General features: G+C 36.4%; 3 protein-coding genes across 4 annotated transcripts in view; 1 reads left to right on the forward strand and 2 right to left on the reverse strand.

Moving 5' to 3' along the window:
- Nucleotides 1–13,687, reverse strand: part of LOC105333767 (ribonuclease H2 subunit B) — a 122,653-nt gene that overhangs the window by 24,825 nt on the left and 84,141 nt on the right. The window lies entirely within an intron of this gene.
- LOC105333828 (alpha-2C adrenergic receptor) lies at nucleotides 1,970–3,698 on the reverse strand. The gene is made up of 2 exons (XM_011437033.4): nucleotides 3,178–3,698; nucleotides 1,970–2,761 (listed from the first exon to the last, which is right to left on the reverse strand). The coding sequence occupies exons 1-2, from the start codon at nucleotides 3,570–3,572 to the stop codon at nucleotides 2,095–2,097; spliced, it is 1,062 nt and encodes a 353-aa protein (XP_011435335.3). The 5' UTR covers nucleotides 3,573–3,698; the 3' UTR covers nucleotides 1,970–2,094.
- Nucleotides 6,166–12,585, forward strand: LOC105319533 (uncharacterized). Of its 2 annotated transcripts, none has more exons than XM_066070124.1 (10): nucleotides 6,166–6,294; nucleotides 6,604–6,733; nucleotides 6,920–7,019; nucleotides 7,127–7,282; nucleotides 10,115–10,268; nucleotides 10,667–10,715; nucleotides 11,040–11,266; nucleotides 11,700–11,887; nucleotides 12,134–12,210; nucleotides 12,299–12,585. In XM_066070124.1, the coding sequence occupies exons 2-10, from the start codon at nucleotides 6,659–6,661 to the stop codon at nucleotides 12,422–12,424; spliced, it is 1,152 nt and encodes a 383-aa protein (XP_065926196.1). In that variant the 5' UTR covers nucleotides 6,166–6,294; nucleotides 6,604–6,658; the 3' UTR covers nucleotides 12,425–12,585. The 2 variants fall into 2 exon arrangements, with proteins under 2 accessions (XP_065926196.1, XP_034327422.2); XM_034471531.2 differs by having other exon boundaries at nucleotides 6,167–6,187.

The raw sequence follows: 13,687 nt of genomic DNA on the forward strand, positions 1-13,687 counted from the left end.
GCGGGAATATTCGTGGGTAAATAAAAAAAATCTTAAATTGAAACACAAGTCAATCTTACATGTACCGGTCAAAATCTCGAATTAACAAATAGTTGGAATCGTACAAAATATCAATAAACATGCACGTGTGATCAAGTACATGCAGAAGAACACGAGCTACCGCGGATAACTTGTCCACTCGCGCGGGATCTCCTTGGCTATGTTCTAGGGGTGATCATTTGAAGGTTTAATCTTTGTGGTTTTTCGTTGTTTATCTATAACATTATTAGTACATGTATAGTTTTTAGAACATTTTAGAATTACAAATTCACTATTGATTTATGTCTGATGATGTTTCTGATTTGGAACAATATCGCTTTTATCAATTTTTAGAGGGGCTTCTCAATTCACATTCTAATGTTTCATTCAATAAATTGAAGGTGAACAAAAAGAACATAAAATTGAAACAGTTCTTGTATATATATCTTGTTATTAGATAACCGCTGACCTCTAGGTAGTGCAGCCGCGACCGATTTCCTCGGCCGCGGATGAGGGATCGGATAACTTACGTAAAGTTAAAACACACATAAAAAGCTCAGAACCCAGGAAGATTTACAATGTTTGCAGTATGATGAATAAACTCTTATTAATATAAGTTTTTTTCCCCTTTAATCCCACAGTTGATCTATCTGTCTGATACTGCTTCAGTTCGAGTTTATGATTAAACAGAACGATTTCTTATTCTATCGTTTAATTCAAATTAAGAAGAGTAAGCTTTAATGTCATTGTGTACGATTCTTGTGTTTGCTGCTAAGTAAAATCACATATGACAGACGCGATTCTTGTGTATTAGATAACAGCTGACCGCTAGGTAGTCCAGCCGCGACCTTGGCGATCGAATTTCTCGGCCGCGGGCGAGATGGGTTATGTAATGACGCACACAACTAAGAATTTAGGTCGATTTGAAATGCTTGCAGTAAAATGACTCAAATCCATTTCATGGAAGTTATTTTTTTTTAAAATCTAGTTTATGTATCTCACTAGATAAGAAAAAGAACGTTTATATTTTCTCGTTTTTGTTTTTCTTAACGGTTGTCCACTATAGGACCTAAACAGAGGTTACTCCAAAAAAAAAGGCTGTAAGAAAAACATGTACACGTATACTTTTTAGACACTTTTTCAAATGAATCAAAGCATCCCGTATATGCTGGAACACTTTCAGCTGTTAATATATGTACGTTATTCGCACGAAGACGATTCGCTTACTTGCCAAATGAATACAGGTACATGTTAACAAGACAAGCTTTTTACACTCATAATACGCATTACCGGTACAAAATAGTTTTGTAACGACATTGATAACACAATAATGAACAACTTTTCTATCGACAGCTATAGCGAAATATTAACCATTTTTGAGTAATAAAGCGAATACTTTTAAGTGCTCTAGACCCCTAATTTAAGGGGCCAGCCCTTTTTCAATGGTGTCAAGTGAAAGCCCTTGACATTTTGCACATATTTTGTTCTATATGTGTTTAGAGAAAATTTTAAACTAAAGAGCTACATAACAAAAACACAACAAAAAATCAGCATTTTTTGAAACACAAATTCAAATTAATTTTTTGAAACTTTAAAGGAGGAAAATTGTAAAAACAAAACTCGGAGGACAACGTTCAAACTCTCTATTTTGAAGATTTGTGACTTTGTAACACAGGCTGTGAGCGGTTTCAGAGCCTTTGCGTGCACAAGAATGCCTATATTTTGGGGAAAAAGGGGAATAACTCGGTACCGGAAGTGTCGATATCAACGATTTTCCATAGATATTGAGAAATAGTAACTGCCAATAAGCTCTGCAAATTTGAACTTTATAGGACAACAAACAAGCAAGATATTTGAGTTTTAAAAAACGTCTAGAAGAAAAAAAAGAATAAAAAGAATTACCAACAGAATCAGTACAAGGTCTTCCGTTGAAAACGGAAGACCTTAATTATATATCATAGCTTTTGTTAGTATAACAAAATGATTTTAATACATAAGTAATCTATATTGTATCAACATGTGATTGACAACAACCGGTTTATATGGCACTACACCGTGGAAATGTACTTTCAGGTTTTAGACTCTATTTAAGCGCTTACAAGAGCATTTCATTACAACTTTAAACGCTTTCCGAAAATCTTTATTAGTGTAAGCATAGAGAACCGGATTTAATGTTGAATTGATATAAGTCATCCAAAAGAAAAACGTGTACAGCCAATCCGGAACAAGTGACGGAAGCCATGCGTAGATATCCCACGCGACGTAAAACGGAAACCAGCAGATGAGGTAACTAACGATGACGTAAGTGAGAGTCCGGAAGATCCGGTGTTCCTTGCTGCTGGCCCTCGTCTTTTTCGTATTGTTTGAGGAATTGGACGAGGTAGAAGCCGTCACAGAGGGCGACGCAGGCGCCATAGTAGACGTTATGAACGACACGGACGCCCCGACAGAGGACCCTTCTCTAAAACCAGGATCCACCATCAAGTGTGGACCTTTCACGGTGATAGTAGTTGGCTTGCCGCCGCCGCCGTTGTGAGATACGGTTTTGGACCTCTTCTTCATCACGGTGTATACTTTTATGTAAGCCACAACTACCAACAGACACGGGATGTAATGGCCGACGATATCGACAACGATGATGAACTCTCGGTTGTCGGACGGCTCCCAGATACACTTGTCTACCTCCTGGTGCTTCAAGCGATCGCCGATGAATGGCGGCGTCCATATGACGAACACGCAGATCCTAAAATAGTAACAATGTACAATATGAAGGTTGCATTAACAATCTAAATAAGGATTTAACATTACCAGTAAGTGATGTATTCATTGTTTATCTTATTACATAAATCATATGTATAGAGTCATATTAAGAGCTGTAAAAAAATAGATAATTAAAAAATCAGAATGCTATGATAATTTTTACCTTAATTTAACAGTTACTATGTTCGGCAAAATTATGTTGTGTTTTTAAAATACGTGTGAAGATTGTCTCTTGCTTTGAGTTCTCAAGATATCCAACGTTACAAAATTGCAATAAATATATATCTATATATATATATTTTTAATTTCTATCATGATACATGTATTTGGAAAGTAATAAAATATTGCACTATTCCGATGAAATTTCTAACTATATATACTATTGTTTAAAGTACTCACCAAATGATGGATAAAATGATCAGATTTTTCTTTTTGCCGTTCATGTTTTTGTACTGGACTGCCCAGGTCACTGACCAATAGCGGTCTAGAGATATAGCGACGATTGTAAAAACGCTGGCAAACGTCATAGCGTAGTCAATGTAAATCCAAAACCCGCAGACGATAACTCCAAACGGCCAGTACCCGAGAAGTGTGTCAATCGTATAAAAACTCATCGCAAACAGCGCCACCAAAAAATCTGTCACCGCCAAATTAACAATGAAGTAATTAAATGGCTGCCGGAGCCGGGAATCCAAGCCAAACGCAAGGAGCACCAGACAGTTGCCGACGATGGTAACCATAACGATGATGCATAGCGTCAGCGTGATCAAGATGCTCTTTGGCGTGACCTCCATGATATGGGCTCTGTGGTGTAAGTCCAGGAGACAGACTCTTTTATATTCACAAACGATTGGAAAACAAACCACGTGCTCAATCCATCCTGTTTATTCCAATATTTTTTTTGATCACTATCTCTGTTTATGGGAATTTATTTATTGATATATTTTGTTTGAAGTACATATGTTACATGTAGATTATCCGATATATTAGATTTTTCCCAAGAAAATAATGCATTCAATTTAAATACACCCATACCTATAAAGATAATATACAAATATTGTATATTTTATTAAAAAACTGACTTTGTGATTGTGTAAAGGCCAAGTGGTTTCTCAGTGCCAGTTGATAAAATAACACGTTATGTGTTCACCGTCCCAATGATACGGTGTCTAGAGTGAAACTAAGAATATGACAAACTTTGTTGAATTACCATCCTCTAAAAACAGCTCTTTCTTTGGTAGTTTATGTGGGTATTGTCCTTTCTGATATGTATTATTTTTCAAATAATATCTGCAATAAAGTAGTCATATTGCAGATATTATTTGAAAAATAATACATGTCAGAATGGACAGTATGAAGGAAGTGAACATTGCAGTAAAAAAAAAGTACGTACCCTGCGTCATGTCATGTTGTAAAGTTGTCATGTTGTAAATTTTGTATTTACTGCCACCCGGTAAATTCAAAATTTACAACATGACAGTCAGATTATGTATACTCATACGCGTAAAAATTATTAATTTAAACGGTTAGATCATCATTTGTTTTTTCAGTGGCCATATCATATGTCAAAATAATCAAAGTACTCGGTAGATGTGCATGTTAATAGATCTATTGGCATATACATTACACAATTAACAATGCTAGCATTGAAATACTATGCGATTCGCTATTTCGATTTGGCATACACTGACTACAGGTCTCGGAGACATGCCATGATTCATCACCCAACTCATTTTTACAAGTTAAGCTGCTTCCATATCAAACGACTGGTTCAATCTATGGTTCAGACCTGGGGATACCTGTCCCTTTGATGACTTTCGTCAACATTTATCACTTTATTCCTTTCTAAGCTCTTGGTCTTTTGTCAGTTCTGAGGAATACCATACACCACGCCATTAACATGTAAACGAACAAAACCACATTTCACCTGGCTTGAATGTATGCACTTTTAGGTCAGATGGTATTGTAAATGAGGTACGCTACATCGAAAAACCAAATCGGCATTGATATGCGTGTACAGTCTTGCCTAGATGACCGAGTGGTTAGCGCGGTGGACGCTCACTGCTAGGAGAGTTGGGGCGGAGGTGGAGCTCCAATATAGCGAATTTACCAATGCTTCATGTGTGAATCTATATATATCTCAGGAACGTAGCATCGGGGGGGGGGGGGGGGGGGGGGGTGCACTTTTTTGCGCAGCAAAGATTTTTCTTAAATTAACATACAAAAAATTGAATTCAGATAGAATGCCCCACCCCCCCCCCCCCCACCCCCCCCATTTTCTGTGACCATGAAAAAATTGAATTGGAAATAAACAAATAAACAGTGAAATTGAAGTTAAAAGCATACCTACAAACAGTTAAAAGTATACCTACTGCCCCCTCCCCCTTTTTTTTGCTTGTCAAGATTTTTTGGACGAGTCTGCCCCCCCCCCCCACCCCACACTTTCAAAAACGATGCTACGTGCCTGTATCTCGAAAATGTTCCATTTTGACCAGTAGCTATATTGCATGGATTTGTCCCTGTAAATCAGTGCTTATTTCAGAATGGAAAGTACACTCAGATGTTAACACAATATCAATCTCTACACGTATTTTAACTTTAGACGTAGAATACAGATTCTCGCAATGTGGTTTAGTCTGATGTTTAATCTACCTAAAAGTTGTGAATTTATTTTTCACGTTTTACAAGCACACGTGAGAATAAGATTATAAAAAAATTCTATATTTGGACCCTGTATTAATGGTTGCATTTTGTTGGTGTGATTCAGTTTGGTCCGACTAAAGGAAGAAGAATGATAGGAATGAACCACGCACGTAAAAAGCTCATTCCCGCATAAATTTTACACCCGTAAAGTACTAAATTTTCACCGATTTTCAACAATTACAGGTTTTTCTAAAGGAGTATACCTTTAAATTCAATTTCACTGTTTATTTCCTTATTTTCAATTCCATTATTTACATGGTCCCATAAAATTGGGGGGGGGGGGGGCAACTCAATGTGAATACAATTTTTTGTATGTATTGTAAATTTAAGAAAAGTCTTTACTGCGCTAAAAAAGGGGGAAAGCCCCCCCCCCCCCCCCCCCCCCCCCCGACCCCCCTGATGCTACGTGCCTTTATCACGTTGTCACCTAGATAGACTGCAGTATCCCCACCCCTACCCGGTGAAAACATTTTGTTTTGCATATTTTACCCCAAATTTCACAGATAGTAAATGTATATGTATCTTATTTTAGCCTCACATTTTAACTTATGACAATAAAACAGAGAATGAAATTAGTGTGATTTTTAATTATTTCGGATTTTTCAAATTTAACCTAAATTGCCCCCGTCTTAGCCTACGATGACTACTTCCTATTGTAAATTTCATGCAGACGACGCAATGGATGACACGAACTCTATTTATTTTGGTAAATGTTTTCATACAGTTTGAATTGAAAAAAATTACATGGGTATCAATTCTAAATGGCTTGTATTATAAACCAGATATTCTTTTTCCAACAGAAATTATATCTAAGTAAGAATTTTTTCCAACTTCTTTTCTTATTTATTTATCTCGTGTTGTTTTGTTAATGTTGTTGTTTATACTAAGAAATAATTCTTATTCTTTTTTTACCTTAAGTTTGTTAATATTGTAATTAAAGAATATGATCTTTATAATGATGAATAATCTCTCTCTCTCTCTCTCTCTCTCTCTCTCTCTCTCTCTCTCTCTCTCTCTCTCTCTCTCTCTGTGACATATGAAAGGTTAAAATATCATGGTATTGATGTCTCTAAAAACTCAGCAAACTTTTACTTTGATAACCTTTTTTACCAACATAAACAGTCTTGAGAGAACACTTGCTGAGGGAAGGAAATCTTCTAATGTCGATATCCAGGCGATGTATCAGTCGATATCTAAATGTCGGGGTCTCGTCCAGCAGCTCAATAGAGCGGAAACCGATCCTTTTTATAAGGTAATTACCAGTAGGCTACATGACGTAACACATTCTATCCTACATATTTGAAAGTCCAAATCAGTTTTAAAGAACCTGGTTTTTTATAGATATTTTTTGTCATTAATTTTTGTTATTAATAGTTCTTTGTTTTTCTTTGTGTTGTTTATTTTTTTATCATCATCATTATATGTTTTGTTCATTTAGAATTTAATATTGCGATTGGAGGAAACTTTAACAAATCAAACGAATATTCTACAAGCAAAAATTGAACAACTCAACGGCAAAAAGATCCAAATGACCCAAGGTTTGATATAAATATTGAAATATCAGCTATTATTGTCATTTCTTTCAATATTGCATTTAATACATCAAGAAAAAAGACAATTGATTCAATTCTCTAATACATTATAGGTGACCCACAACAAAGAGTAAGGCGTAATGCTATTGAAGACACGATTATTACAAAAGGAGGAATCAAGTTTCAGGATATTGCAGGATTAAATGATGCGAAAGAAGCTCTACGAGAAGCCATCATAATTCCTTTATTGTTCCCTCACCTGTTTACAGGTTATACATCTCGAACATAATACCGTGACATTGATTCGACTAGTGGAACTTTTAGTCAGTATCAGTGATAAACGAGAGGATTGTGCGGAAAGTAATAGCGATAAATCATAGCCTTGTTACGAGGCGGAGGGAAAATCGTAGTAGCAACCGGTGATCACTTTAGGGAGGCTTATGGTGTCCGGATAGGGCCATTTGCGTTAGCGCGACATCGCGTTCAGATAAACGAGACATCGCGCTAACACACAACACGCCGTCGCGCTAACACACAACACGCCGTCGCGCTAACACACAACACGCCGTCGCGCTAACACAACTTTGCACAACACGCTGTCGCGCTAACACACAACACGCCGTCGCGCTAACACAACTTTGCACAACACGCTGTCGCGCTAACACACAACACGCCGCCGCGCTAACACAACTTTGCACAACACGCCGTCGCGCTAACGCAACTTTGCAAGTTTCACAGTCAAGTAGGAAGTCGTGTCCGGAAATATCAGACTGCGCATGCTGAAATGTGTAGGCCTGCACGCAAGCATGGATTAAAAATAAATAAAAAGTACTTTGAAATATACGAGGGTCAATAAAAAATACGAAGACAATGTGACTGTCTATCACATTTTTTTCATGAAAGTCATACTTAACAGATTAATCTGTGCATCAACACTTATGTCATTGATATGCGAAGTTTAAGTCCATTTGATGAAACGGTATTTTTGTTACCCCTTTTTAAAAACAACATGTTTTGTCACCACGCCGCACGGTAACGTTCAAAATATGACGTCAAGATTAAACACGCACAGTTTATAGATATACCCCATCTTTATATCACGCTTAGTCTCTTGTGCCTTTCTCCTTACAATTTAAAATGGCACTGAACCACTTTACATCTTATTTTCACACATTTGTTCGAGAATCATAAGTAAGTTCTTCAAAGTTTTCATTTTCTAACCGTGTATCTCTTAGTTTACAGTAAGGATAACCCTGAACGTCGGTTGACGTTACTTATTTTTTGACCAAATATTTACAGATAGTCTACTCTCTCTCGGACTGGTTTATATTCAAAATACAATTACCACCACCCCCACAAAATTTATTACAGTTTAAACACAAACTTGCTAATAATTGTTGACTTATTTTTTGCACCATTGAGCATTTTTACAACTTGTATCGTTTGTACTTCTCGTTGCGCCGTGACGTCCGGCGACGTCGATGTTTTTAGTCTACTCTAAAGAGGACTACCTGTCTTAGTTACAAATATCTGTTCGACAAAACAATATATCCCGTCATTATTTGGAACATGGAATTTCATTACTATACTTAATGTGAGGTTTCAATATTATTTGGTTTTAAGCCCAATTTAAAGAGGTATTACTTTCAACATTATATGGTTTATTGTTGACATAACACCAATGTTGACCGCGCGCCGTGACCTCATTTTTGCAGGATTTTATTCTAATTTGATTTGTAACTATTTCAAAGTACATTTTATTTATTTTTCATCCATGCTTGCATGCAGGCCTACAGATTTCAGCATGCGCAGTATAATATTTCCGGACACGACTTCCTACTAGACTGTGAAACTTGCAAAGTTGCGTTAGCGCGACGGCGTGTTGTGCAAAGTTGTGTTAGCGCGACGGCGTGTTGTGCAAAGTTGTGTTAGCGCAACGGCGTGTTTTATGTTAGCGCGACGGCGTGTTGCGTGTTAGCGCGATGGCATGTTGTGCAAAGTTGTGTTAGCGCGAATGCGTGTTGTGCAAAGTTGTGTTAGCGCGACGGCGTGTTGTGCAAAGTTGCGTTAGCGCGACGGCGTGTTGTGTGTTAGCGCGATGTCTCGTTTATCTGAACGCGATGTCGCGCTAACGCAAATGGCCCTATCCGGACACCATAGGGGCTGGATGTGAACTAATTACAAATCTTTTAAATATATTTTTTTGAGTCATTAACTTTTTACTGGTATTTAAAAAAGAAAAGTTTTTGCTAGCTTTGTTGTCAAAGTTTTTTTTCATTAAATAGTTTTGTGTTTATTTTTTTCGCGGAGGATCATTTACTTATAAATGGCCTTGACTTTCCATATTTAACCATGTGATTTTGGTGCTCTAAACCTACTTGATGCTCAAATTTTGATAATATTTATAGTTTATATTTTAGCATATATACGTATATATACGTTTATGAAATACCATGGTAATGAATTCATGAATAGATACACACTGGCGTCGGAAGCAAATTGAAAGTGGGGGGGGGGGGGGGCTAGACTAATCCTGCGAGAAAAAGTGGGGGGGGGGGCTGAACCCTCTATCATGCTATGTTTATAATGGTTAGGTATAACTTTGCAAGAAAAGTGGGGGGGGCTAAGCCCCCCCCCCCCCCCCCTCGCCCCCCCCCCCCGGTTCCGACGCCTATGATACATACTTAGGTAATACCCTGTGTGTAAGATATGACATTTTCTTAAAATATGGAATACATTTTTGGATAGATGATTTATTATTATTACTACTCTTTAAGTATCACATCATAAAAATGCTGTGCGGAAATTTTATCTTTAACAGAACAGCAATTAATTACAAGGGGATGCAGATTTACATGTATTCATGCGCAATTATTTTCATCAATGATAATCGTTTCAGTGAATAAGCATTTTGTCAACTGATTTCTCTTTTTAATATCACAAAATTCTAGACTGCAGAATTTGCTAAAATGCAATTTTTAAATTTTTAAAAGTGTGGATTCTTCAAAGAGAAAATCTCAATCTCTCTCTCTCTCTCTCTCTCTCTCTCTCTCTCTCTCTCTCTCTCTCTCATGTTCCCTGACTCTGTGAGTCTGTTACAGGGAGTATAAAGCCCTGGAAGAGGATCCTGCTGTACGGACCCCCGGGCACGGGAAAGTCCCGCCTGGCCCAGGCCGTCTCCTCGGAGATCAAGTCCACCTTCTACTGTGTCTCTAGCTCTGATCTTGTGTCCAGCTGGGTCGGAGAGAGTGAGAAGTAAGGCACTTCTATGCATTTATAAAGTATCCAATCTTAATTGAAATGATTTTGAAGAACCGCATTTTTTACGTGTAATTTAATGATGCTCTGTCTGAAAAGCACAGGGAATACACAGTTGTGATTTGCTGACTTCACTAACAAAAAAAATCATTTTCATAGAATATTTTTTGGTACATGTATAAACTTAAAAGTCATTAATAACATATTCTTATAGAGGATGGTTTAAAAGTAAGGGGGAAATCTAACGAAATACTAGTATTTTGTCCCGTATTCTATTTTTCCTGGGGTATTATTCTAGTCTTTTTATTGATTGGCTTTTGCTGTGACGTTGTAAATTTATCGTTTGTTCAGCATTGACGCAATGATCATCTTTCAATAATTTATGATTTTCGTAGGTTGATTAAGGAATTGTTTCATCATGCAACGAAACAAACAGGCCGGTCTGTGAGTGCTCATCTTTTTTTTTTTTTCGATACAATTATTGTAAATCTTTCATGCTAGTAATTCCCTCACTTGAATTAGTTATGTAAAATTTCTATTAAGGGAAGTTTATTAAAGTTAAATACTAGTACTTATACTAGAAAACTATTCAAAAACATTCAATTATGTTTTGATAAGACAGGAATTCGGAAAATTTTGATTTAGTGTATTATGCTACGATTCTTATATTGTAAATTTTTATTTTACTGGGTGGGTAATTTTTTTATTAACACTAACCAAGTAAATTTAAAAAATTTACAATAGACACCCTTTACCTGTTGTTGACAGGTGGTCTTTATCGATGAGATAGACAGTATCTGTAGACAGCGGAGTTCCCGAGAGGAGGAGTATAGCCGGCGGATCAAGACGGAACTGCTGAAACAGATGGAGGGGGCGGACACGGCGCACCTGTCCGACAAGATCTTCCTCCTGTGTGCCACTAACTGTCCCTGGGAACTCGACTCTGCCTTCCTAAGGAGATTCCAGAAACGAATTTTTATTCCGCTCCCGGATAAGTAAATATTGCACCAATTATTTTGTTGATCTAGAAATGCATTATATGAGTATCTAATTATATATTTAATTATATATAAATAATATATATATAATTTAATATATATATTTATAAAATAGTTAAGACAAACAAATTTAGTGTATAAAAACCATATTAACTATAATATGGTTTTTATACAGAAGGATGAGTTTTAGACTGTTGTCTTAGTTGATGTTTAAAATTAAGCTCGTATTTTCATATTTTTTGTTAAATCAATTTTTTTTACTAATGTATATCTTTCGATGTATTATCTTTTCGATCAAATTTCGTATTAATCAAAAACATTCCTATCATTTTAATCTAACTGTCAGCCTCTCAATGTGCGTTTCAGTGATAAATGGCAAATGTTCATACTTTACAGTAATAATAATTTATGTATACATTATTCATCATAGGAAAGCTCGCATCGAGTTGATGAAAATCCACACCAAGGACAACAAGATCGTGATGTCTGAAGAAGACTGGACGGTGCTGGGGGAGCAGACAGAGGGCTATTCCGGAAGTGACCTCGCCAATCTGACCTTGGAGTCGCTGTTTTGTCCAATCAGAGAGCTTCAGACATCCAAAAAATGGAAACAGAAAGGTAGAACATCCTTAGTAGAGAATGCGAGAATGCTAAAAAAAATCTGTATGCAATTCTAGTTCGTAATTATCATAATAAAAGTTTATGTAAAACGTTATTGTCAGAGTATTTTATGATAAAAAGATTTTATGATGGGACTAATACTTCATTTCGTTCCTTGTTCAATCAACATAATGAATCTGGAGAAATTTTATAACGTTTTGATGTACTGTGTATTGATAACAAAACCGACCATGCTCTCTATAGATGATCAGTTTGTTCCGTGTAAGGAGGATGAAGACGCAGATCTGAAGGCTTCCATTGTGGAGATACCCGCGGACAAGGTCAGAACCAAGAACTAGACAGCTTTTGTTGCAATAGGGCGATTGAGGACAATGTTTATGTATTTTACTGATTGTCATTTTCTCCTAGGTTCGTCCGCGTGAGGTTACACTCAACGACTTTCTGTCCGCTTTGAAAACGCATAGAAAAACAGTTACCCAGGAGGAGATACAGAAGTTTGAAAATTTCACGAGGTCAATGGGCGAACAAGGATAAGCCAGTCATCGTGCTTTGAGTTAAAGAATAAAGGAGTTCACAAATTATAGATCTGCTTTGATAAAAAACACAATGAAATCATTGTCATTAATACTCAGTCTTTTTGGAAATGAAGTCGAATGCAGTATATGTCATAAAAGGAAAGACTCAGACAAAAATGATATTAAGTTTTTGTTATTGACCAAAAGAAAAAAAAAAGATTTTTAATTTCACGTATCGTTTTACCTTTAATACGCCATCAATCTATCACAATACACAGTAGGTACTTGTAATGACCTGCAGTGACACAGATTCTCTTGAATGGCATTTGTGATTGAAATTTAAGTTGCACCTGCTCGAGAAAACAAATTATCACATGGAACTTTGGAAATTAGAATTGCTATTTAATTTCCCATCGCATTATTTACATACTCGTATGAAGTTAATGCAATTTTAGCGGCGAAATCGACCCCCCCCCCCCCAAAAAAAAATCATTGCTTATTAAATGTAATTATCAAATATTAGATGTTAGTCTAACATTTAATTTGTTAACCAATCTTTAAGTTCATGTATAATCCTTACATTGTCGTACATATACTACTTATTGAATGAAAAGTGGAGGATAGGTGCAGGGTGGACATGCGGAAGTGCCCTGGGATCATCTACAATAACCATAATCATTTATAATAATAATAAATCAGTGGTCAATATATAATGAAATCTCTGTCAGATAACTGGACCAAAATCGCGGGGTTTTTTCAGATCAGTTTGCACATTTGCTCTATTAATTCACTGATGAATTGACGCGCTTGATTTTTAGCTAACATGTGTATATTAAATCACAACATACCCAGGTAAGCGTTAAGACCCACGGGTCTCTTGTTTACAATGCACAACCAACTTCATAATTGATGTTCTCAGTTTTAGAATGTGGGTTATCATTATCTTTATTAATCAGGGCAATGCCAATGTTTTAAGACGATACACGATTGAATTCTTTCATGTGATGTGTCCAGTATTTCAGAGGATAAGACCCACTCTATTCCGATTATAAAAAGACATCATTTCCTGATGATAATGTATCTATCAAAACAGAAGACAGCCAACATGTTTGTCCTACACCCAAATCAATAAACACAATGTTATGATAGCTAAAGTATTTGGGACAGTTACATGTACTCGGAATACAAGGACAGAACAACAGATATTTATAGCAAAGTCGCTCTACTTAGCTTTTTTTAACACGAAAGTACGTGTTTTGTAAGCTAAATCCTGTAAAAGTTA

This window comes from Magallana gigas, chromosome 8, assembly GCF_963853765.1.
Source record: "Magallana gigas chromosome 8, xbMagGiga1.1, whole genome shotgun sequence".
NCBI classification, from domain to species: Eukaryota; Metazoa; Mollusca; class Bivalvia; order Ostreida; family Ostreidae; genus Magallana; species Magallana gigas.